This window comes from Coregonus clupeaformis, chromosome 12 (assembly GCF_020615455.1).
Source record: "Coregonus clupeaformis isolate EN_2021a chromosome 12, ASM2061545v1, whole genome shotgun sequence".
NCBI classification, from domain to species: domain Eukaryota; kingdom Metazoa; phylum Chordata; class Actinopteri; order Salmoniformes; family Salmonidae; genus Coregonus; species Coregonus clupeaformis.
The window spans coordinates 6707381-6730896 of record NC_059203.1 but is presented as its reverse complement, the minus strand read 5'-3'; the positions used below and the strand labels follow the sequence as shown (position 1 = coordinate 6730896).

The 23516-nt window shown below is 42.6% G+C and overlaps 1 protein-coding gene across 1 annotated transcript in view; it reads right to left on the bottom strand.

Annotated features, from left to right (window-relative positions):
- Positions 1-23516, bottom strand: part of LOC123492028 (succinate--CoA ligase [GDP-forming] subunit beta, mitochondrial-like) — a 147929-nt gene that overhangs the window by 6798 nt on the left and 117615 nt on the right. Inside the window, exon 10 of the mRNA XM_045223669.1 lies at positions 13164-13284. Within this exon, the coding sequence (XP_045079604.1) occupies positions 13164-13284 (121 nt within the window). The remainder of the gene's footprint in view (positions 1-13163; positions 13285-23516) is intronic.

Sequence of the window (23516 nt, the reverse complement as noted above, 5' to 3'; positions counted from 1 at the left end):
GAACTGTCCTATATGGGACACCATACTAAGGGATGACGACTAACATGTACCAACAGACAACATGCTAATAGGTACACATTCTGTATCGGCTGTGAATGACAATAGAAAGGGAAAGAAAGATACAGTTGAAGTCGGAAGTTTACATACACTTAGGTTGGATTCATTAAAACTCGTTCTTCAACCACTCAAATCAAATCAAATTTTACTTGCCACATGCGCCGAATACAACAGTTGTAGACATTACAGTGCTTACATAAATGCTTACTTTCAAGCCCTTAACCAACAATGCAGTAAAAAAATTATAAGTAAAAAAAAAAAAAAGTAAAAAAAAAAAGGTATTTGTCGAGGTATTTGAGGTAATATGTACATGTGGGTAGAGTTAAAGTGACTACGCATAAATAATAAACAGAGTAGCAGCAGCGTAAAATTGGGGGATGGGGTGGGGGGCAGTGCAAATAGTCTGGGTAGCCATGATTAGCTGTTCAGGAGTCTTATGGCTTGGGGATAGAAGCTGTTGAGAAGCATTTTGGACCTAGACTTGGCGCTCTGGTACCGCTTGCCGTGCGGTAGCAGAGAGAACAGTCTATGACTAGGGTGGCTGGAGTCATTGACAATTTTTAGGGCCTTCCTCTGACACCGCCTGGTATAGAGGTCCTGGATGGCAGGAAGCTTGGCCCCAGTGATGTACTGGGCCGTACGCATCACCCTCTGTAGTGCCTTGCGGTCGGAGGCCGAGCAGTTGCCATACCAGGTGGTGATGCAACCAGTCAGAATGCTCTCGATGGTGCAGCTGTAAAACTTTTTGAGGATCTGAGGACCTATGCCAAATCTTTTCAGTCTGCTGAGGGGGAATAGGCTTTGTCGTGCCCTCCTCGCGACTGTCTTAGTGTGTTTGGACCATGACAGTTTGTTGGTGATGTGGACAGCAAGGAACTTGAAGCTCTCTACCTGTTCCACTACAGCCCCTTCAATGAGAATGGGGGTGTGCTCAGTCCTCTTTTTTTTCCTGTAGTCCACAATCATCTCCTTTGTCTTGATCACGTTGAGGGAGAGGTTGTTATCCTGGCACCACATGGCCAGGTCTCCGACCTCCTCCCTATAGACTGTCTCATCGTTGTCGGTGATCAGGCCTACCACAGTTGTTTTTTTTATTTTTTTTAGGGGGTAGATCAGCTTTAATATTGCCGATACATTTTAACTTCCATCAATGTAATTGTCTGCATCACTTCCAATCCACCAAAAGTTTTTTTTCTCTCGCAAATATATATAAATTGAGGGAAAAAAGTACTTGATCCCCTGCTGATTTTGTACGTTTGCCCACTGACAAAGACATGATCAGTCTATAATTTGAATGGTAGGTTTATTTGAACAGTGAGAGACAGAATAACAACCAAAAAATCCAGAAAAACGCATGTCGAAAATGTTATAAATTGATTTGCATTTTAATGAGGGAAATAAGTATTTGACCCCTCTGCAAAACATGACTTAGTACTTGGTGGTAAAACCCTTGTTGGCAATCAGAGGTCAGACGTTTCTTGTAGTTGGCCACCAGGTTTGCACACATCTCAGGAGGGATTTTGTTCCACTCCTCTTTGCAGATCTTCTCCAAGTCATTAAGGTTTCGAGGCTGACGTTTGGCAACTCGAACCTTCAGCTCCCTCCACAGATTTTCTATGGGATTAAGGTCTGGAGATTGGCTAGGCCACTCCTGGACCTTAATGTGCCTCTTCTTGAGCCACTCCTTTGTTGCCTTGGCCGTGTGTTTTGGGTCATTGTCATGCTGGAATACCCATCCACGACCCATTTTCAATGTCCTGGCTGAGGGAAGGAGGTTCTCACCCAAGATTTGACGGTACATGGCCCCGTCCATCGTCCCTTTGATGCGGTGAAGTTGTCCTGTCCCCTTAGCAGAAAAACACCCCCAAAGCATAATGTTTCCATCTCCATGTTTGACGGTGGGGATGGTGTTCTTGGGGTCATAGGCAGCATTCCTCCTCCTCCAAACACGGCGAGTTAAGTTGATGCCAAAGAGCTCGATTTTGGTCTCATTTGATCACAACACTTTCACCCAGTTCTCCTCTGAATCATTCAGATGTTCATTGGCAAACTTCAGACGGCCCAATATATGTGCTTTCTTGAGCAGGGGGACCTTGCGGGCGCTGCAGGATTTCAGTCCTTCATGGCGTAGTGTGTTACCAATTGTTTTCTTGGTGACTTTGGTCCCAGCTGCCTTGAGATCATTGACAAGATCCTTCCGTGTAGTTCTGTGCTGATTCCTCACCGTTCTGATGATCATTGCAACTCCACGAGGTGAGATCTTGCATGGAGCCCCAGGCCGAGGGAGATTGACAGTTCTTTTGTGTTTCTTCCATTTGCGAATAATCGCACCAACTGTTGTCACCTTCTCACCAAGCTGCTTGGCGACGGTCTTGTAGCCCATTCCAGCCTTGTGTAGGTCTACAATCTTGTCCCTGCCATCCTTGGAGAGCTCTTTGGTCTTGGCCATGGTGGAGAGTTCGGAATCTGATTGATTGATTGCTTCTGTGGACAGGTGTCTTTTATACAGGTAACAAACAGATTAGGAGCACTGAGAGTGTGCTCCTAATCTCAGCTCGTTACCTGTATAAAAGACACCTTGGAGCCAGAAATCTTTCTGATTGAGAGGGGGTCAAATACTAATTTCCCTCATTAAAATGCAAATCAATTTATAACATTTTTGACATGCGTTTTTCTGGATTTTTTTGTTGTTATTCTGTCTCTCACTGTTGAAATAAACCTACCATTAAAATTATAGACTGATCATTTCTTTGTCAGTGGGCAAACGTACAAAATCAGCTCGGGGAACAAAACATCGACATTTTGGGTCCATGGCCAGGAAACTCCCCAGACCTTAATCCCATTGAGAACTTGTGGTCAATCCTCAAGAGGCGGGTGGACAAACAAAAACCCACAAATTCTGACAAACTCCAAGCATTGATTATGAAAGAATGGGCTGCTATTAGTCAGGATGTGGCCCAGAAGTTAATTGACAGCATGCCAGGGTGGATTGCAGAGGTCTTGAAAAAGAAGGGTCAACACTGCAAATATTGACTCTTTGCATAAAATTAATGTAATTGTCAATAAAAGCCTTTGACACTGATGGAATGCTTGTAATTATACTTCAGTATACCATAGTAACATCTGACAAAATAATCTAAAAACACTGAAGCAGCAAACTTTGTGAAGACCAATACTTTTGACCACGACTGTATATATACACATACATACATACATACATACATACATACTCATACATACAGTGGGGAGAACAAGTATTTGATCACTGCCGATTGTGCAGGTTCTCCTACTTAAAAAGACGTAGAGGTCTGTCATTTTTATCATAGGTACACTTCAACTGTGAGAGACGGAATCTAAAACAATAAAATGCAAATTAATTACTTAAAAATCATACAATGTGATTTTCTGGATTTTTGTTTTAGATTCCGTCTCTCACAGTTGAAGTGTACCTATGATAACAATTACAGACCTCCACATGCTTTGTAAGTAGGAAAACCTGCAAAATCGGCAGTGTATCAAATACTTGTTCTCCCCACTGTATATACACATACATATATACACATACAGTGGGGAAAAAAAGTATTTTGTCAGCCACCAATTGTGCAAGTTCTCCCACTTAAAAAGATGAGAGAGGCCTGTAATTTTCATCATAGGTACACGTCAACTATGACAGACAAATTGAGAGAAAAAAAATCCAGAAAATCACATTGTAGGATTTTTAATGAATTTATTTGCAAATTATGGTGGAAAATAAGTATTTGGTCACCTACAAACAAGCAAGATTTCTGGCTCTCACAGACCTGTAACTTCTTCTTTAAGAGGCTCCTCTGTCCTCCACTCGTTACCTGTATTAATGGCACCTGTTTGAACTTGTTATCAGTATAAAAGACACCTGTCCACAACCTCAAACAGTCACACTCCAAACTCCACTATGGCCAAGACCAAAGAGCTGTCAAAGGACACCAGAAACAAAATTGTAGACCTGCACCAGGCTGGGAAGACTGAATCTGCAATAGGTAAGCAGCTTGGTTTGAAGAAATCAACTGTGGGAGCAATTATTAGGAAATGGAAGACATACAAGACCACTGATAATCTCCCTCGATCTGGGGCTCCACGCAAGATCTCACCCCGTGGGGTCAAAATGATCACAAGAACGGTGAGCAATCCCAGAACCACACGGGGGACCTAGTGAATGACCTGCAGAGAGCTGGGACCAAAGTAACAAAGCCTACCATCAGTAAAACACTACGCCGCCAGGGACTCAAATCCTGCAGTGCCAGACGTGTCCCCCCTGCTTAAGCCAGTACATGTCCAGGCCCGTCTGAAGTTTGCTAGAGTGCATTTGGATGATCCAGAAGAGGATTGGGAGAATGTCATATGGTCAGATGAAACCAAAATAGAACTTTTTGGTAAAAACTCAACTCGTCGTGTTTGGAGGACAAAGAATGCTGAGTTGCATCCAAAGAACACCATACCTACTGTGAAGCATGGGGGTGGAAACATCATGCTTTGGGGCTGTTTTTCTGCAAAGGGACCAGGACGACTGATCCGTGTAAAGGAAAGAATGAATGGGGCCATATATCGTGAGATTTTGAATGAAAACCTCCTTCCATCAGCAAGGGCATTGAAGATGAAACGTGGCTGGGTCTTTCAGCATGACAATGATCCCAAACACACCGCCCGGGCAACGAATTAGTGGCTTCGTAAGAAGCATTTCAAGGTCCTGGAGTGGCCTAGCCAGTCTCCAGGTCTCAACCCCATAGAAAATCTTTAGAGGGAGTTGAAAGTCCGTGTCGCCCAGCGACAGCCCCAAAACATCACTGCTCTAGAGAAGATCTGCATGGAGGAATGGGCCAAAATACCAGCAACAGTGTGTGAAAACCTTGTGAAGACTTACAGAAAAAGTTTGACCTGTGTCATTGCCAACAAAGGGTATATAACAAAGTATTGAGAAACTTTTGTTATTGACCAAATACTTATTTTCCACCATCATTTGCAAATAAATTCATTAAAAATCCTACAATGTGATTTTCTGGAGAAAAAAAATCTCATTTTGTCTGTCATAGTTGACGTGTACCTATGATGAAAATTACAGGCCTCTCTCATCTTTTTAAGTGGGAGAACATGCACAATTGGTGGCTGACTAAATACTTTTTTTCCCCACTGTACATTTCTTTTTAAAAATATATTTCCCTTTATTACATTCCAACCCCATCACCCCTTCCCTAATTGGAGTAAACTAGTGAACAACAATGCTTAGGCCTCTACTTCCAGCCCATACACACTATTTTATGGACACAGTCAATTTTACAATAATTATATTTTGTTTGTTTTTACTCCTGAATTTCCTCTACCCTCAACCTATCCGATCATTTTCATGATGTCCATCCGGTTTGCTTCTATATGCCATATCTTTCTAACTGTGCTCTTTCACAAAAGCTCTCAACCTATAACCTATATACTTATTATGGACACAGTATGCTTACATTATTAGTTATCTTGTTGTTATTAGTTGTTGTTATTTGTTATTAGTCCTATCCTTCAACTCCATTCAACACCACCCATCTATCTCTTAACACCATCCATATTGGATATATATTTGCCATATATTTTTCAACTGTATTGTGATGTTTTACAAAAGTTCTGAACCTTTCTATTCTCATTGTTTCTACAGATTGTAAATTGTTCAACAGATCAACATTTTTGCTAAAAGTATTATTATATTATTGATCGATTGACTATGACTTTTCAGATCACCCAGTAATGCTATCTGCAGGGTTAGCTCCAGGTAAATATTGCAATCCTTTAGCCATTCCTGGACCTGTGTCCAAAAACAAGCTACAAATGGACAGTACCAAAACAAATAATCTAATGATTCTGTCTCTTCGCAGCAAAATCTGCAGAGCTGGGAAGATTGTATCCCCCATATAAATAACATTCTATTGGTATGAAGAATTGTATATAATAATATAAATTGAAACATTCTAAGTTTTGAATCCGGCATCGTTTTGCGTATCAGTTCATAAACACTATGCCATGGGATCGGTACGTCAAAAATCTCTTCCCAACTATTTTGCAATCTATATGGGATGCCTGTCAATCCTTTGGTCTTCAAATGAAACTGGTATACTTTGTTATTTATCACAGTTTTCTTTAACCAATTATGTTCTTTAATGCATGTACATTTTCCCCCTTGCACTTTCCTCTTCCATTTTTGCGGTAAGGCTGCAATTATTTGGTTGTAATTTTGGGTAGAGCAGACATTTCCATATGTTTTTGTTAGCTGCATGTGTGACATAACTCCACCAGTCCTACCGATGATATCATTTACGAAGATTATACCTTTTTTAAAAAATTTGTCAAAAGAAAAATGTTTTTTTATCAATTAGTATATTTGAGTTTAACAACAATATTTGTTGCATTATTTGTTCTGTCTTTTCTGGATGATTAAATTGAAATTGCAACCAACTTTCTATGGCTTGTTTTAGAAATAGTGATATTTGGGAGATGATTTCCTTTTCAAATAACTGGAAGTGTGAGGTTGTAATCTGAATAAAAGGAAAAAGGCTATTCTTGAACAATGGGTGAGACAATATTACTAATTTGCTAGAGAACCAGTTTGGATTTAAGTATAACTTTTGTATGACTGAAGCTTTTAGTGATAGGTCTAATGCTTTAATATTTAATAAAAATGTCTGTCCTCCGAATTCATATTCATTATATAAATAGGCCAGTTTAATTGTATCTGGCTTGCCCTTCCAAATAAAATTGAATATTTTTCATTTATATAATTTAAAAAACTGTTCGCTAGGCGTAGGCAAGACCATAGGCAAATAGGTAAACTTGGATAATACTAAAGAGTTAATGAAGGTGATTTTTCCACAAATTGACAGGTATTTACATTTCCATGGTAGCAAGATCTTATCTATTTTTGCTAACTTTCTATTAACATTTATTGGAGTGAGATCATTTATTTCATTTGGGATATGTATTCCGAGTATATCCACATCACCATCAGACCATTTTATTGGTAAACTACATGGCATTGTAATTTTTTTAATTTTTTAGTGATCCAATATGTAATATAGTACATTTATCATGATATTATAATAACAGTATTAATATGGTTGTAATCCAGAGGGGTTAGAAAATGTATCTAGATCCTCTATGAGGCTGTGGAGGGATTCAAGTTGTGGATTTAAAAGAAAACAATCATCAGCGTACAATGATACCTTTTTTTAAGCCCTGGATTTCTAATCCTTTGATATTATTGTTGGATCTGATTTTAATAGCTAACATCTCGATGGCCATAATAAATAGATATGCCGATAGTGGACAACCTTGTTTCACTCCTCTTGACAGTTTAAAACTTTGAGAAATAGCCATTATTTACTATTTTACACCTAGGGTTACTATACATGATTTTAACCCATTTTATAAGAGATTCTCCAAAATTGAAATGCTCCAGGCATTTATATATAAACCCCAGTCGTACTTTATCAAATGCCTTTTCGAAGTCTGCTATGAATAGCAGGCCTGGTTTCCCAGATTCTTCATAGTGTTCTATTGTTTCCAGTACTTGCCTTATATTATCTCCAACGTATCTTCCATTCTGATTAGAATGAATAATGTCAGACAATACCTTTTTAATTCTATGCGCTATACATTTTGCTAGGATTTTTGCATCACAACACTGAAGTGTAAGGGGCCTCCAATTTTTTTAATGGACTGGATCTTTGTATTTTCCACTTGTATCCTGTTTCAGTAATAATGAAATCAGACCTTCTTGAGTGTCTGATAATCTACCATTTACATAGGAGTGGTTAAAACATGCTAATAACAGTCCGCTGAGTATATCAAAAAAAGGTTTGGTATACCACTGTTGTGTCGTTGGCAAACTTAATGATGGTGTTGGAGTCATGCCTGGCCATGCAGTCATGGGTGAACAGGGAGTACAGGAGGGGACTGAGCACGCACCCCTGAGGGGCCCCCGTGTTGATGATCAGAAGTAGTCAATGAATAGCATTCTCACGTAGGTGTTCCTCTTGTCCAGGTGGGAAAATGCAGTGTGGAGTGCAATAGAGATTGCATCATCTGTGGATCTGTTGGGGCGGTATGCAAATTGGAGTGGGTCTAGGGTGTCTGGGATAACGGTGTTGATGTGAGCCATGACCAGCCTTTCAAAGCACTTCATGACTACATATGTGAGTGCTACGGGTCGGTAGTCATTTAGGCAGGTTATCTTAGTGTCCTTGGGCACGGGGACTATGGTGGTCTGCTTGAAATATGTTGGTATTACAGACTCAATCAGGGACATGTTGAAAATGTCATTGAAGACACTTGCCAGTTGGTCAGCGCATGCTCGGAGTACACGTCCTGGTAATCCGTCTGGCCCTGCGGCCTTGTGAATGTTGACCTGCTTAAAAGTCTTACTCACATCAGCTACGGAGAGCGTGATCACATAGTCATCCGGAACAGCTCTCATGCATGCCTCAGTGTTGCTTGCCTCGAAGCGAGCATAGAAGTGATTTAGCTCATCTGGTAGGCTTGTGTCACTGGGCAGCTCGCGGCTGTGCTTCGCTTTGTAGTCTGTACGTTTTCAAGCCCTGACACATCCGACGAGCGTCAGCGCCGGTGTAGTACGATTCAATCTTAGTCCTGTATTGACCCTTTTTCCTTGTTTGATGGTTTGTCGGAGGGCATAGCGGGATTTCTTATAAGTGTCTGGGTTAGAGTCCCGCTCCTTAAAAGTGGCAGCTCTACCCTTTAGCTCAGTGCAGATGTTGCCTGTAATCCATGGCTTCCGGTTGGGGTATGTACGTACGGTCACTGTGGGGATGAAGTCATCGATGCACTTATTGATGAAGCCAGTGACTGATGTGGTGTACTCCTCAATGCTATCGGAAGAATCCAGGAACATATTCCAGTCTGTGCTTGCGTCCTGTAGCTTAACATCTGCGTCATCTGACCACTTTTTTATTAACCGAGTCACTGGTGCTTCCTGCTTTAGTTTTTGCTTATAAGCAGGAATCAGGAGGATAGAGTTATGGTCAGATATGCCAAATGGAGGGCGAGGGAGAGCTTCGTATGCGTCTCTGTGTGTGGAGTAAAGGTGGTTTAGAGTTTTTTTCCCCCTCTGGTTGCACATTTAACATGCTGGTAGAAATTAGGTAGAACAGATTTAAGTTTCCCTGCATTAAAGTCCCCGGCCACTAGGAGCGCTGCCTCTGGATGAGCGTTTTCCTGTTTACTTACGGCCTATAAAGCTCATTGAGTGCAATCTTAGTTCCAGCATCGGTTTGTGGTGGTAGATAGACAGCTACGAATAATATAGATGAAAACTCTCTTGGTAAATAGTGTGGTCTACAGCTTATCATAAGATACTCTACCTCCGGCGAGCAAAACCTCGAGACTTCCTTAGTGTTAGATTTTATGCACCAGCTGTTGTGTACAAATATACACAGACCACCACCCCTTGTCTTACCGGAGTCAGACGTTCTATCCTGACGATGTAGTGTATATCCCGCCAGCTGTATGTTATCAATTTCGTTGTTCAGCCACGACTCGGTGAAACATAAGATATTACAGTTTTTAATGTCCCGTTGGTAGGATAACCTTAATTGTAGGTCGTCCAATTTGTTTTCAAATGATTTAACGTCGGCTAATAGGATTGATGGAAGAGGCAATTTACTCGCTCGCCATCGGATCCTTACAAGGCACCCTGACCTACGTCCACAATATCTCAGTCTCTTTCTCATGCGAATGACGGGGATTTGGGCCTTGTCGGTTGTGTCTGTAGGATATCCTTCGCATCCGACTCGTTGAAGAAAAAATCTTTGTCCAATACGAGGTGAGTAATCGCTGTCCTGATATCTAGAAGCTCTTTTTGGTCATAAGAGACGGTGGCAGAAACATTATGTACAGAATAGATTACAAATAATGCGAAAAAAACACATAATATTACAACTGGTTAGAGGGGGTAAAACGGAAGCCATCTTCGCCGGCGCCACTTTTTCACTCCACAAATTTCTTGTTAACAAACTATAGTTTTGGCAAGTCGGATAGGACATCTACTTTATGCATGACAAGTAATTCTTCCAACAATTGTTTACAGACAGATTATTTCACTTATAATTCACTGTATCACAATTCCAGTGGGTCAGGAGTTTACATACACTAAGTTGACTGTGCCTTTAAACAGCTTGGAAAATTCCAGAAAATGATGTCATGGCTTTAGAAGCTTCTGATAGGCTAATTGAATTAATTTGAGTCAATTGGAGGTGTACCTGTGGATGTATTTCAAGGCCTACCTTCAAACTCAGTGCCTCTTTGCTTGACATCATGGGAAAATCTAAAGAAATCAGCCAAGACCTCCGAAAAAATGTAGACCTCCACAAGTCTGGTTCATCCTTGGGTGCAATTTCCAAACACCTGAAGGTGCCACGTTCATCTGTACAAACAATAGTACGCAAGTATAAACACCATGGGACCACGCAGCCGTCATACCGCTCAGGAAGGAGATGCGTTCTGTCTCCTAGAGATGAATGTACTTTGGTGAGAAAAGTGCAAATCAATCCCAGAACAACAGCAAAGGACCTTGTGAAGCTGCTGGAGGAAACAGGTACAAAAGTATCTATATCCACAGTAAAACGAGTCCTATATCGACATAACCTGAAAGGCCACACAGCAAGGAAGAAGCCACTTCTCCAAAACCGCCATAGAAAAGCCAGACTACGGTTTGCAACTGCACATGGGGACAAAGATCATACTTTTTGGAGAAATGTCCTCTGGTCTGATGAAACAAAAATATAACAGTTTTGCCATAATGACCATTGTTATGTTTGGAGGAAAAAGGACACCATCCCAACCGTGAAGCACGGGGATGGCAGCATCATGCTGTGGGGGTGCTTTGCTGCAGGAGGGACTGGTGCACTTCACAAAATAGATGGCATCATGAGGAAGGAAAATTTGGTGGATATATTGAAGCAACATCTCAAGACAATGACCCCAAGCATACTTCCAAAGTTGTGGCAAAATGGCTTAAGGACAACAAAGTCAAGGTATTGGAGTGTCATGCACTCCATGCCTCCTGCCACCTGACTGCACCTGTCCATAACCTGTAATACATTACATAGATTGAAAGGACTTCATCAACCACTGGAGACTTGAAGACAGAACCTCACCCGGAGAGCTGTGCATGTCAGCGTGTGGTTAGACAGCCAAATCATTAAAATAGACCATAGAAATAGAAAAGAATGCTAATTATTGGACAGATGAAGTTCTACCAAAGATCTTTATGTTCCTTGTTCTATCTGTGGTTGTACTCTACACACAACTTATTTTCATTTGCTAGGTAAAGTGTAGGCATACTGTCTTTATAAGCAAATCAATATGATAGCCTATTTACAGCAGACATTTCTTTGTCTTTGTAACACAAACACACCCACCGATTGTTTGTTGATAAATGTATCTACACTCAAGCTGGGCGATAATGTTTGTGCAATGTCCACATGTAGCCTATACCTGTAGGGCTATTCATTCTGGGATTTGGCCCCCGGGAAATATCTAACAGCGGACATAAGCAGAGACGAGACAAAACTAGCCAGTTATAGAATATTGTGTTGATAGCTGACCTGACTGAAGACAGTCCATGCTAAATATCAGCTAGCTAGATAGGCTAGCCAGCTGAAGCTATCCCCAAGCAATGCTAGCTAGCTGCTGTCAGGCTGGCTAAACAAGGTCAGCGCAGGCTTTAGACTACACATACAGAAGAACTGAATTAGCAGATCATCTTGAGATGGTGAGTCAGTGAGGGGAGAAGTTCAACTTCAAAACTTCTCTCCTTAGCAGAGCTAGCTTAGCTTCCCTCAATGTCACTAAGTTACTCACTACTGCCCTTGTTTGTTTGTTGTGATTGAACGGCAAAGACACACCCAAGAAACACCCACATTAAACCACACCCCAAAGACAATTTTCGTTGGGGCTTCAGTAATGGCCGCTGCATTTCTTACTGAGCACTGGAAGAAACACATGCGGAATAGGAGAGTGCAGTTCACCTTTAACACAATAAACTTGCCTCTTAGCACCGTGTCCAACAAAAGAAAGCTGGGTTTGTATCGTAACTGTCACTAGTTACTAGATTTCCATCAAAACAAAAGGCAACCTGTATTTGTTGACATTCTAGCATGGCCGATACATACACATAGTCGGTCCTTTCCTCATTTAAAAGAATGCTAAACTGCCCATACAGTATTTGTAGATGTGCCTTATTGTAACCGGCATGGTTATGTCCCAGAAACAGTAGTGCTGACCTAAAAAGCCTGGGGATGCGAGGGACAAATGGAGTGTTGTGAGCTAATGGAGAGAGTCCCCTGCTCTTTCTCTGGACAAGGCCAGTCAGCTGTTTCCTGCCAATTATCCTAATGACCAGCTGGGTCCCGCTGCCGCGCCCAGGAGTCAAGGCGACACACCGTAACGCACGGCAATGCCGCCTTATTAGCATATGCAGGTGAGAGGTGACCCAATCAGCGCCTTCTCAATTGTTATTCTTGTCTTCGTCGCTAACAAGCTGTGCTGAACGTTACACACGTAAGAAATTGCTCGTCTTCCTCGCCAGTAAGAGGACCACACTGGACTGTCATCTAAAATAACTTACTCAAAATGGGAGTAGCTTACCGCACCGAATTCAAGAATAAGCTTGAGAGAATGAGACCTGTGTGAAATAACACAGACAGTTCATAGAAAGTACTAAGGTGCAAGAAATGCAGGAAGTGATGCATGTGACACAAGAGTGGAGTAATAATAATAATAATAATAATAATAATAATAAGCCATTTAGCAGACGCTTTTATCCAAAGCGACTTACAGTCATGCGTGCATACATTTTTGTGTATGGGTGGTCCCGGGGATCGAACCCACTACCTTGGCGTTACAAGCGCCGTGCTCTACCAGCTGAGCTACAGAGGACCACGTAGAGGTCTGGAGTACTGAAGGAAATATGGAGTTGAGTACAGATAGAGCTACTAGGTGGTAGTGTGTAGAACAGTCAAACAGTACGTAGGTAGGGTGTAGAGTTGTGGTTGTAGCACCACCTGTACTGTACCCACCTTCCAGCCTGACAACCAGAGGCACTTTGAGCTCCAGCTCACGGCAAGCCTTGGTGATGCCGTTGGCAATGACGGCACAGTTGACAATGCCCCCGAAGATGTTCACCAGGATGGCTTCCACCTGTGGCACAGAGAACAGGAAAGGGTTAATGTAGTACTACGGGAGGGAACATTCAGATTCATACAGTACTATACTATGTTATCCTAAGCTGTACAGACCCCTATAATCAGTCTTGCAGATATTGATGTACCAAAATTGATACAATAATGTGAGAGGGCGCGCAAAGCATAAAACAGTAAAACTCAGGACAGACTGTGTGATGTCTGGCGAGGCAGGGTGATTACACTAACACATAATACAGTAATTACCCAAGGCAGTTGTGTGGAAAGTTGAGTGTGAGTAGACAGGATTAATCCTGCATGTTTGTTTATAATCTCTGCTAATCTGTAAACGCCGCCGTGTGTGAACGGTGTGTGGGTGTGTGTGTGAGAGAGCGAGAACGGTGTGTGTGTGAGAACCGTGTGTGTGTGGTAACCAGCACAGAGAAACAGGATCAGGGGCATGTAAAGAGATATTAGGGACAGCCTTGATACTTTATACAATAGACTGCACTAAGGGCAACAGGCCTTTCAATCTCTTAGGGCCACATCGTTGAAATCTAGAGATCTGCGTGTGTAACAAAAAAGAGCACGACTGTTTGCCATAGTAACCCCTCTTATGAGTGTAATGTGTACAGACTGACAAAGAATTCCATTGTCGTTTGTTGAGTGTGTTATTCATGCATTCAAGGCAGCGAACATTGTATCTTCGCCATTGTATATGTCCTCTTTGACTACACTGCGTATGTGTGTGTGTGCATCAGACAGCCATTTTAATGCGGAGCAGCTGTTATTCTCCAAGGAGAAGCAGTCCTCAGGTGGCTGTGTTGTTCATTACTGTCATCTGTGACTGATACCACACTATTAGAGACACAGCGCCATAACCAATAACACAGGGACAGCCATGTCACAAAGACACGCGCACGCACAGCCACGCACGCACACACACAGTGAAAATATTGGTTCTCCACATAACATTCAGCCTACAGTGCGTGAGAGGCAGAGTAAGTGAGAGAGCTGGTGTGTGAAAGACAGCCTCATTAGTTATATAAACCAGTTCCACTGTCTGCATTACATCCTGCTAGGTGAGATCTGAAGCAGGGTCTGAGTGTACCTTTCTAAAGGTTGATGTTATCTCCACAGCCTGGGGGCGTGAGTGTGTTCCCCTTGGCCCTGGATAGCTCTCGCTCCAGGCATAGACTGGTTTAATACTGCTTCTACCCAGTTACAGCATTACATTCAGACACAATCACAGAGAAGGAGGGAGAGAGAGACAGAAAGAGGAGATGGAGATAGCACTAGAAAGGAAGAGATACAGCAAGCTAGTAAGAGAGAGAGAAAGAGGGAGAGAGATAGATAGACGGACAGACAGACAGAAAAATAGACAGAGATCGACGGTCAGTGGGGACACTGTAGCTTCTGGTGGTGAGATCTGTCAATACTCCTTAGCCCTGCCATTGATCTCTCCCTGTAGATCATTAGATGATCTAGCTATACTCTGAGGACACCACATTGGGAAGGGTATATCTATGTATCAACATACATATTACACTCATATAACCTTATAAAATGCCACTCAAGCAAGCCTAATCAATGCCCATGATCTGACTGGTGGACCACTGTGGTGGCTCCCCAGTGTGGTTTACAGTAACAACACCTGTGGACAATACAACTCAATAGAAATCCTGTTCAGTAAGACAAGCACATCTCACATAATCTTTCCTTCACCCTCTGGTTTTGTCTGTTCCTGGCAACACACAGAGCGATTTAAGTTTCCCATGAGCGCTAGGGGCTGATTGACAGGCCACAATTCAGGGTTGCTTGGGTAACAATCCATCGACAAACTGGTGAATGTCCTGATATTCTGTCTCCTCACCACTGGGAGGCAATAGAGATCAAGACGCTGGTTCTGGAGTCCAGTACAACAAGCCCTATTCTGTTGCTATCAGCAGTACATTTTTCAATCCCGTCTCTATTGAGTAGCACCATATTTTTTCCATTCATGCATCTCCTATTGACATCTATGTATATTAATGATACATCAGACATGATTTATGTATGCTAGCATGCAAGTAAAATGATTTTATAGAAATATGGATGAAGCATAGTTGGCTTTACCTCAGTGGAGTTTCGTAATTCAAAATGCGGAAAAAAGACTCCCAGCCCCCCAACCCAGGTAAAGGGGATCAACTTTTGCCACACTGGATATTTTACGGTTGCAACAGAAAGATTTGAGACGTTAGGCTAAGTGTCATCACAAGCTTGATTCCAATGTTGAGATTGCAAACAAAACATCTATTGTTAGTCTACACACAAAACATCTCAGAACCCCGACAGTGGGCTAAAAAACTGTAAAAAAAAACACTGTCGTACTGAGAGTGAAGTAACAATGAAACACAAATCCAGAACACTATGACTCCCTCAGATACTAACCACAGAGGTAGAATAGACAGCTGAAAAGCAATGCTGTGGGTTACAGAGTCGATACACTAGGTAGGCACACATGACCACCTGCAGTCACACAGCACCACCATGAGCACTTAAGTCTAAAACACACTGCTAAGCTCCTGATATTCTCAGTGTCCATGAACTGGATGAAGATAATACAATACCACATTCAGAAAGCTCTTTTGTCAATATGTTTATTCACATCAAGCTTCAATGAGCTTTATACTGTGAGGGGGTAACGTGACATCCACCACCAATGATGTGATGCACGGCAGCCATTTTGCACCCGAATGTGCACTACATATTGGCTAGGCCTATATACTGTACTGATGGCTTAAGAGACTAGGAGCTGCAATTGAACCACAGATTATCGCCACTAGAGACATGGGCCTTTAAATGTCACACTGATTAATGTCAGAAAGGAATTAGAGGAAAAGTTAGGGTCAATCCCTTTAGTTCAATTGCTTTCAATCAAAAGTCAATTTTACATGTGATCCAGACGATTCCAGCGCAGACTAAAACTCACACTAAAGATCAATTCAAATCCATTCTGACGCAATTCAATACTTCCCAGACCTCTAAGATCAGAGTACATTGTACTATTCTCTGATTACCCCTGTGATACAGTAGCCTCTTTGGAAACATCATCATTTGAGCTTGGATAAAAATAGGTTATTTATTTATTTGGAGCAGAGCAGAAAGGAATAAAGTATATTGTACCAGGATCCTTTGAGAACCTTTGTGCCTTTAACGTATGTGGAGTTCTACCTGGTCCATTGAATGATAAAAATTGCACATAACAGGATTATAACAGCCGCCGTTCCAATACCCTGTCAAGGCTCTTTCACAACTGGGAAAGGGCTTCACGGGAGAAACATGCTTTTCAGACTCCATTATCCAGAATGCTAACTGCATTTAAAACAGGATGAAAAGTAGCCTGGAAGACTATGCTGACAGACAGAGGAACTGTAATATCCCCAGAGTGTCAATGCATTTGATAAAACACATGTATATTTTATGCCTAATGTTTAACACAGAGGTTGAATGTCATTATTACCATCACTGACAGGTAATAGTGGTAAACACACATTATAATACCACAAGTCAATTTGTCCAGCCAAAATACAACCCATTTGATACCTACAAAATGGACATGAGGAGAAACCATAATATTCTCCCCTATAGACCTGTCACCACCTAAAAATGTATTTCCCTCTGTTCATTATAACCAACCAGCATTGTATTTTCTCTGGCTGCTGCCGGGATCCCTGTAGTGAGTGTGTACTGCTGAATTATCACTCCTACACACATTTAGCATTGTGCGTCACACTAATAGCAGAGTACGTACCACTGTTGACCACTGCTAATCTGTCAGAGGAAACGCATCTCTCCCTTTGTTACAACCTAGCAAATTGTGCAGAAATGTCTGGAAATCCTTGGTCTCTCTGTGGCCTATTAAGGGCATTGTTCTGCTTTATCTGGTGTTAGCAGCCTCCTCTGACAGGCCTGCAGGTCCTGGCCTGTTTATTCCTGCTCCTCCACAGGGCTGCATTGCCCAGCCTAGCGGTTAAAGGTTAATATGCAGCCTTTCCAAATTAAGACAGGGCCTATAGGCACTAATCATCCATCTTCAATGAGAAGTTTTCAGCTGTGGGATGGGGCCCAGTTCTATTTAGGTCCCCACGTCCTTCTACACCACTATAGTGTTAACAGAGAGGATTCTGAATATAAGGATTTGATAGGTGAGCACAATAGTTTGGAAGCTCCACTTAGCCTATTGGAGGACTAGGGGAAGCCATCACCATATAAAGCAGAAATGGAGCTACCCAAAAACACATAAAAGATTGAACCCACTTCACAAAATGACTGTCGCTTCTGAGGTCACAACACATACATGGTCAGGCATACAACACACATACACAGCCTGCATATTAAATGTCATATGTACATGTGTGTTTAGTGCAACAAACAGGCAATTTGGCCTGGACGATAAGACAGTTCATTTGATGTAGTTCTTCTTTGTATCCTTCTGGCTTTCTATTTAGGCACCATCTTATCAAATCTAAGGGCTGTTTTTCTCCCTGCAAATCCATTCCCTGTGGTGTGCTACTCCTCTGGCGCTGGGGAGATGGAGAGAGAGAGAAGGAGAAAGGGAGAGATGGAGAAAGGGAGAGATGGAGAGAGGGAGAGGGGCGGCGAGGTCGTGGCTCCTATTGAAGGCTGGGATTGGGCCTGGCGAAGGGGGATAAGAGGGAAATAATTATCTAGCCTGTTGAAGCATGACAGCTCCTCCTCGCCCAAAGTGAAAGAGATGGAGCATTATGTCAAAGAAGCCTGCTCACAAATACAGACATCTTGACAACACCATCTGAAGTTTCACTTCATGTTAAGAAACCCTCTGCGACTGACAACTGCCTTCTTGATCGATGGACAGGGGACGTCTCTTCCGACACAGGGAAAGATGGCTTTACTGCATCTTTTACAGGGTTAACTGCATATTTACGGCAAACACTGTCCCTCTGAGTAAAACTTTAGATAAACAAATGTGCGTGCAAATGCCATTTGGAAGATATTTGCATATGTAAAAGTATGGAAACTGTAGCTATAAAAATAGCTGTAGAAGAAGTTATATGATTCTGTACAGTACCGTTCTCTAATTTCTTCCAAATCCATTCCTTTTCCTGGAATAACCAAGCACTTTCCAGGGAAGGTGACTGTCAATATGTCATATGCTGGAAACCATTCATTGCATTGCATTTGTCTTCACTAGATACCAAGAAGTATGAACGTCAACACGTTTGTTGAGTCCTGACATGTCCTTCTGTTCCTCAGGCCCCGCTGCCACGTGAATGGCTTGGAACTTGTCTAGGCACAGCCAGCACGCTTCTCCTCTCTCCGCTGAAGAAAAGAAACCAATCAAGGCAGAAATGAGTTTGCGGCGAGCCAGGAGAGGCGAAGGTGGAGAATGGAAGGGAAGGTAAAGGGGGTGGATGGGGTGGATGGGGGGACAGCAGTGTCCTTGTGAATTGATACTGGAGCCGGTCATTTCCTGCTCAAGGTCTCGCTCTTGTGACCGAGCTGGGGGGTTGTAAGCGGTGACAGCAGGCTCTCGGCGAACCAATCCCCCAATAAGTAAGGCCGTCCTTTCACTCAGACACTAGTTCTGTTTTCCATACGCTCGTCAATATGGCAAACTCAAAGCAGCTACAAAGATTGTGTTTTTTTGAATGCAGAAAATGTATGTGTTAATTATTGGCTAAGCATTGTATTGTACACTGTGGCTATAACTATCAGGTATATTGTGCATTTATTTATTAGGCTAAGCTGTATTAGTAATTTCATTTTTTTGTACGTTTCAGTTTCACTCCGTTTCATCAAACACTGGAGGTTTATTGAAGCCTATCCCTGACACTGGTTTGATTTTTGAATGGAGTTTGGCTGTCAAATTACAGTTACATACACCTTAAGGAGGACAGTACAGTAAGAAAAACACACACACTTTAACCACAGGTTTAAACACGCACCAATACACTCAAGCATACACACGCACTCAAAATGCGTTGTAGGTTATAAAACCTTACATTCATATTTGTCTTTACTTATCGAATGTTGAATCCTTCAGAATCAATGAGTAATGTACTTTATGACACTAACCTACCAAGTGCTCTACCAGTCTAAAGTATACAGACAATTGACAGATTTCTGAAGGTCCTGGTAGAGGATAGACATCATGGGGAAGGTAAATGTAAAGCACAGCATTAACAATGGCATTTAATCTGTTGACACAATAGGGCCGTTTAATGTAGACAGGCATCCGTTATGCATGACTGATATACAGGGAAGAGACCAGGGATAAAGTGGTCTCCTGATGACATTGGCGTGTCTCATTAAGATATTCAAGCAGCGTTAGACCAAACAAATAAACCAATTCCAATTTGTACTTCTGCACCCCCATCTATCCCACCCTGACTGCACCATCACAACCCCAGCCTCTGATCTTTCTACCATCACAACCCCAGCCTCTGATCTTTCTACCATCACACTGCCCTTCCCCAGGCCACATCATTCATATTCTCCCAATGCTACCAGGCCCATCAGCAGCCAAAAGAATGCACTTGGTGCTCGGAGGTCACGCACAAGGGCCCCTGGGGGCCTCATCGAGTTTGGAACCTGACTTTGTAGCAGACTGAAGTGCACTTCACCTATCCCTTTGTCATGGAGATGGCGCTGCGTTGGATATTTTCTTTGTTGTAGGGATTGAAGTGGCGGTTATAGCACAGAGGCGGTGGGCATATCGGATGGTGCCGTCTGTCGAACGGCCCTGGACTCTTTCAAGTCCCTCAGCGTTTTGCCACCCATAGTTTTTTAATCAGATGGGAGGACAGAAAAAAGTCAACACCAAATGGCTCTAAACCCAAAGTCCAATTTAGCATCAGTTATCCAGGCTGGAGAGTTAGAAATGTAAATGGTTTCATGGGGAATAGATCCACTGTCAATATGTCCTGAAGAAGGAGAATGCAAGCAATCTAGAGTGAAAGTGCAAAAAGGGATAATATTAGCCAAATATGAGAAGAGAATAAGTGGGACAACACATCTGAGGTCAAATCTTCACCGAAAAAGGGTCAGGACGGGGCAACAGGGGGATGAGATGAAAGACAAGACAATGATAGATGGAGACTGGCAGCAAGCAGACGGCACAGGAGCGAGAGAAAGGAGAACAGAGACCAGTCCTGGCAGGGGACGTTGTCAGATGTCAGTCAGGGATGTAGAACTCATTTCCTGCTGCTCACCTCAGGATTTTGTGCATATTCTCTCTCACACACACACACGATAGAGGTGCCATGATACTGTGCATTAGATTTGACAAAGGCGGACACTGTAAAGCAGGCATATTATTCATCCCGAGACGGCGGCATCTCACCGCTGACAGGCAGACCCTTCCACCAAGGGTTAACGGCTGTCAATCATTGAGGGATGAGAAGCGGACAACAGAGATATGCAGGGCCACGTGTACATATATACACACACAGTATTGCTATTGCTCCATTCAAAGCATTACTGTACGAGGGTAGGGTGTCAGCACTGTTAAGATTAGACTGGAAAGGGAAAAAACAGACAGCCACACACATACACACATCCATATCCCTTCAGTGTTTCCCCTGTATTTAGCAGTTGTGTTACAGCCTGAATTTTAAATGGTTTAGATTTAGATTTTTTTGTCACTGGCCTACACACAATACCCTATAACGTCAAAGTGGAATTATGTTTTTCAAAATGTTTACAAGTTAATAAAAAATGAAAAGCAGAAATGTCTTGAGTCAATAAGTATTCAAGCCCTTTGTTATGGCACGCCTAAATAAGTTCAGGAGTAAAAATGTACTTAACAAGTCACATAATAAGTTGCATGGACTCTGTGTGCAATAATAGTTTTTAACATGATTTTTTGAATGTCTACCTCACAAGATAAGACAAGACAATAAATAATATAATGACTATGAGGTTAAAGTTTTCATCCATATCGGGTGAACAGTTTAGAAATTACAGCACTTTTTGTACAAAATGGTATATTAAAGTAGTCAAATGTTAAGTATTTGGTCCCATATTCTTAGCACGCAATGACTACATCAAGCTTGTGACTACAAATGTATTGGATGCATTTGCTGTTTGTTTTGGTTGTGTTTCAGATTATTATGTGCTCAATAGAAATTAATGGTAAATAATGCACTGTGTCATTTTGGAGTCATTTTTATTGTAAATAAGAAAATAATATACACTGCTCAAAAAAATAAAGGGAACACTAAAATAACACATCCTAGATCTGAATGAATTAAATAATCTTATTAAATACTTTTTTCTTTACATAGTTGAATTTGCTGACAACAAAATCACACAAAAATGATCAATGGAAATCAAATGTATCAACCCATGGAGGTCTGGATTTGGAGTCACCCTCAAAATTAAAGTGGAAAACCACACTACAGGCTGATCCAACTTTGATGTAATGTCCTTAAAACAAGTCAAAATGAGGCTCAGTAGTGTGTGTGGCCTCCACGTGCCTGTATGACCTCCCTACAACGCCTGGGCATGCTCCTGATGAGGTGGCGGATGGTCTCCTGAGGGCATCTCCTCCCAGACCTGGACTAAAGCATCCGCCAACTCCTGGACAGTCTGTGGTGTAACGTGGCGTTGGTGGATGGAGCGAGACATGATCCCAGATGGGGATTCAGGTCTGGGGAACGGGCGGGCCAGTCCATAGCATCAATGCCTTCCTCTTGCAGGAACTGCTGACACAATCCAGCCACATGAGGTCTAGCATTGTCTTACATTAGGAGGAACCCAGGGCCAACCGCACCAGCATATGGTCTCACAAGGGGTCTGAGGATCTCATCTCGGTACCTAATGGCAGTCAGGCTACTTCTGGCGAGCACATGGAGGGCTGTGCGGCCCCCCAAATAAATGCCACCCCACACCATGACTGACCCACCGCCAAACCGGTCATGCTGGAGGATGTTGCAGGCAGCAGAACGTGCTCCACGGCGTCTCCAGACACTTTTTCACGTCTGTCACGTGCTCAGTGTGAACCTGCTTTCATCTGTGAAGAGCACAGGGCGCCAGTGGCGAATTTGCCAATCTTGGTGTTCCCTGGCAAATGCCAAACGCACTGCACGGTGTTGGGCTGTAAGCACAACCCCCACCTGTGGACGTCGGGCCCTCATACCACCCTCATGGATTCTGTTTCTGACCGTTTGAGCAGACACATGCACATTTGTGGCCTGCTGGAGGTCATTTTGCAGGGCTCTGGCAGTGCTCCTCCTGCTCCTCCTTGCACAAAGGCGGAGGTAGCGGTCCTGCTGCTGGGTTGTTGCCCTCCTACGGCCTCCTCCACATCTCCTGATGTACTGGCCTGTCTCCTGGTAGCGCCTCCATGCTCTGGACACTACGCTGACAGACACAGCAAACCTTCTTGCCACAGCTCGCATTGATGTGCCATCCTGGATGAGCTGCACTACCTGAGCCACTTGTGTGGGTTGTAGACTCCGTCTCATGCTACCACTAGAGTGAAAGCACCGCCAGCATTCAAAAGTGACCAAAACATCAGCCAGGAAGCATAGGAACTGAGAAGTGGTCTGTGGTCACCATCTGCAAAACCAGTCCTTTATTGGGGGTGTCTTGCTAATTGCCTATAATTTCCACCTGTTCTCTATTCCATTTGCACAACAGCATGTGACATTTATTGTAAATCAGTGTTGCTTCCTAAGTGGACAGTTTGATTTCACAGAAGTGTGATTGACTTGGAGTTACATTGTGTTGTTTAAGTGTTCCCTTAATTTTTTTGAGCAGTGTATTTGTAAACACTTGCTACCAAGACATGCTAACCTCTCACCATTACAATAACAGGGGAGGTTAGCATTTTGGGGGGAGTATGATATTTATGCCTAACTTCTTCACTCATCATTATTCATGATTCATTCAGGATTATCCATAATCATGGTAGCATCCATTGATTTTTATTGGGCACAAAATAATCTGAAACACAACCAAAACAAACAAATGCATCCTAGAAATGTGTACAGTCACAAGCTTGATGTAGTCATTGCGTGCTAGGAATATGGAACCAAATACTTTTTACTAATTTAATACATACATGGAGTGTACAAAACATTATGAACACCTTCCTAATATTGAGTTGCACCCCCTTTTTCCCTCAGACCAGCCTCAATTAATTGGGTCACGGATTCTACAAGGTGTCAACAGCATTCCACAGGGATGCTGGCCCTTGACAAAGGATGTCCTTTGGGTGGTGGA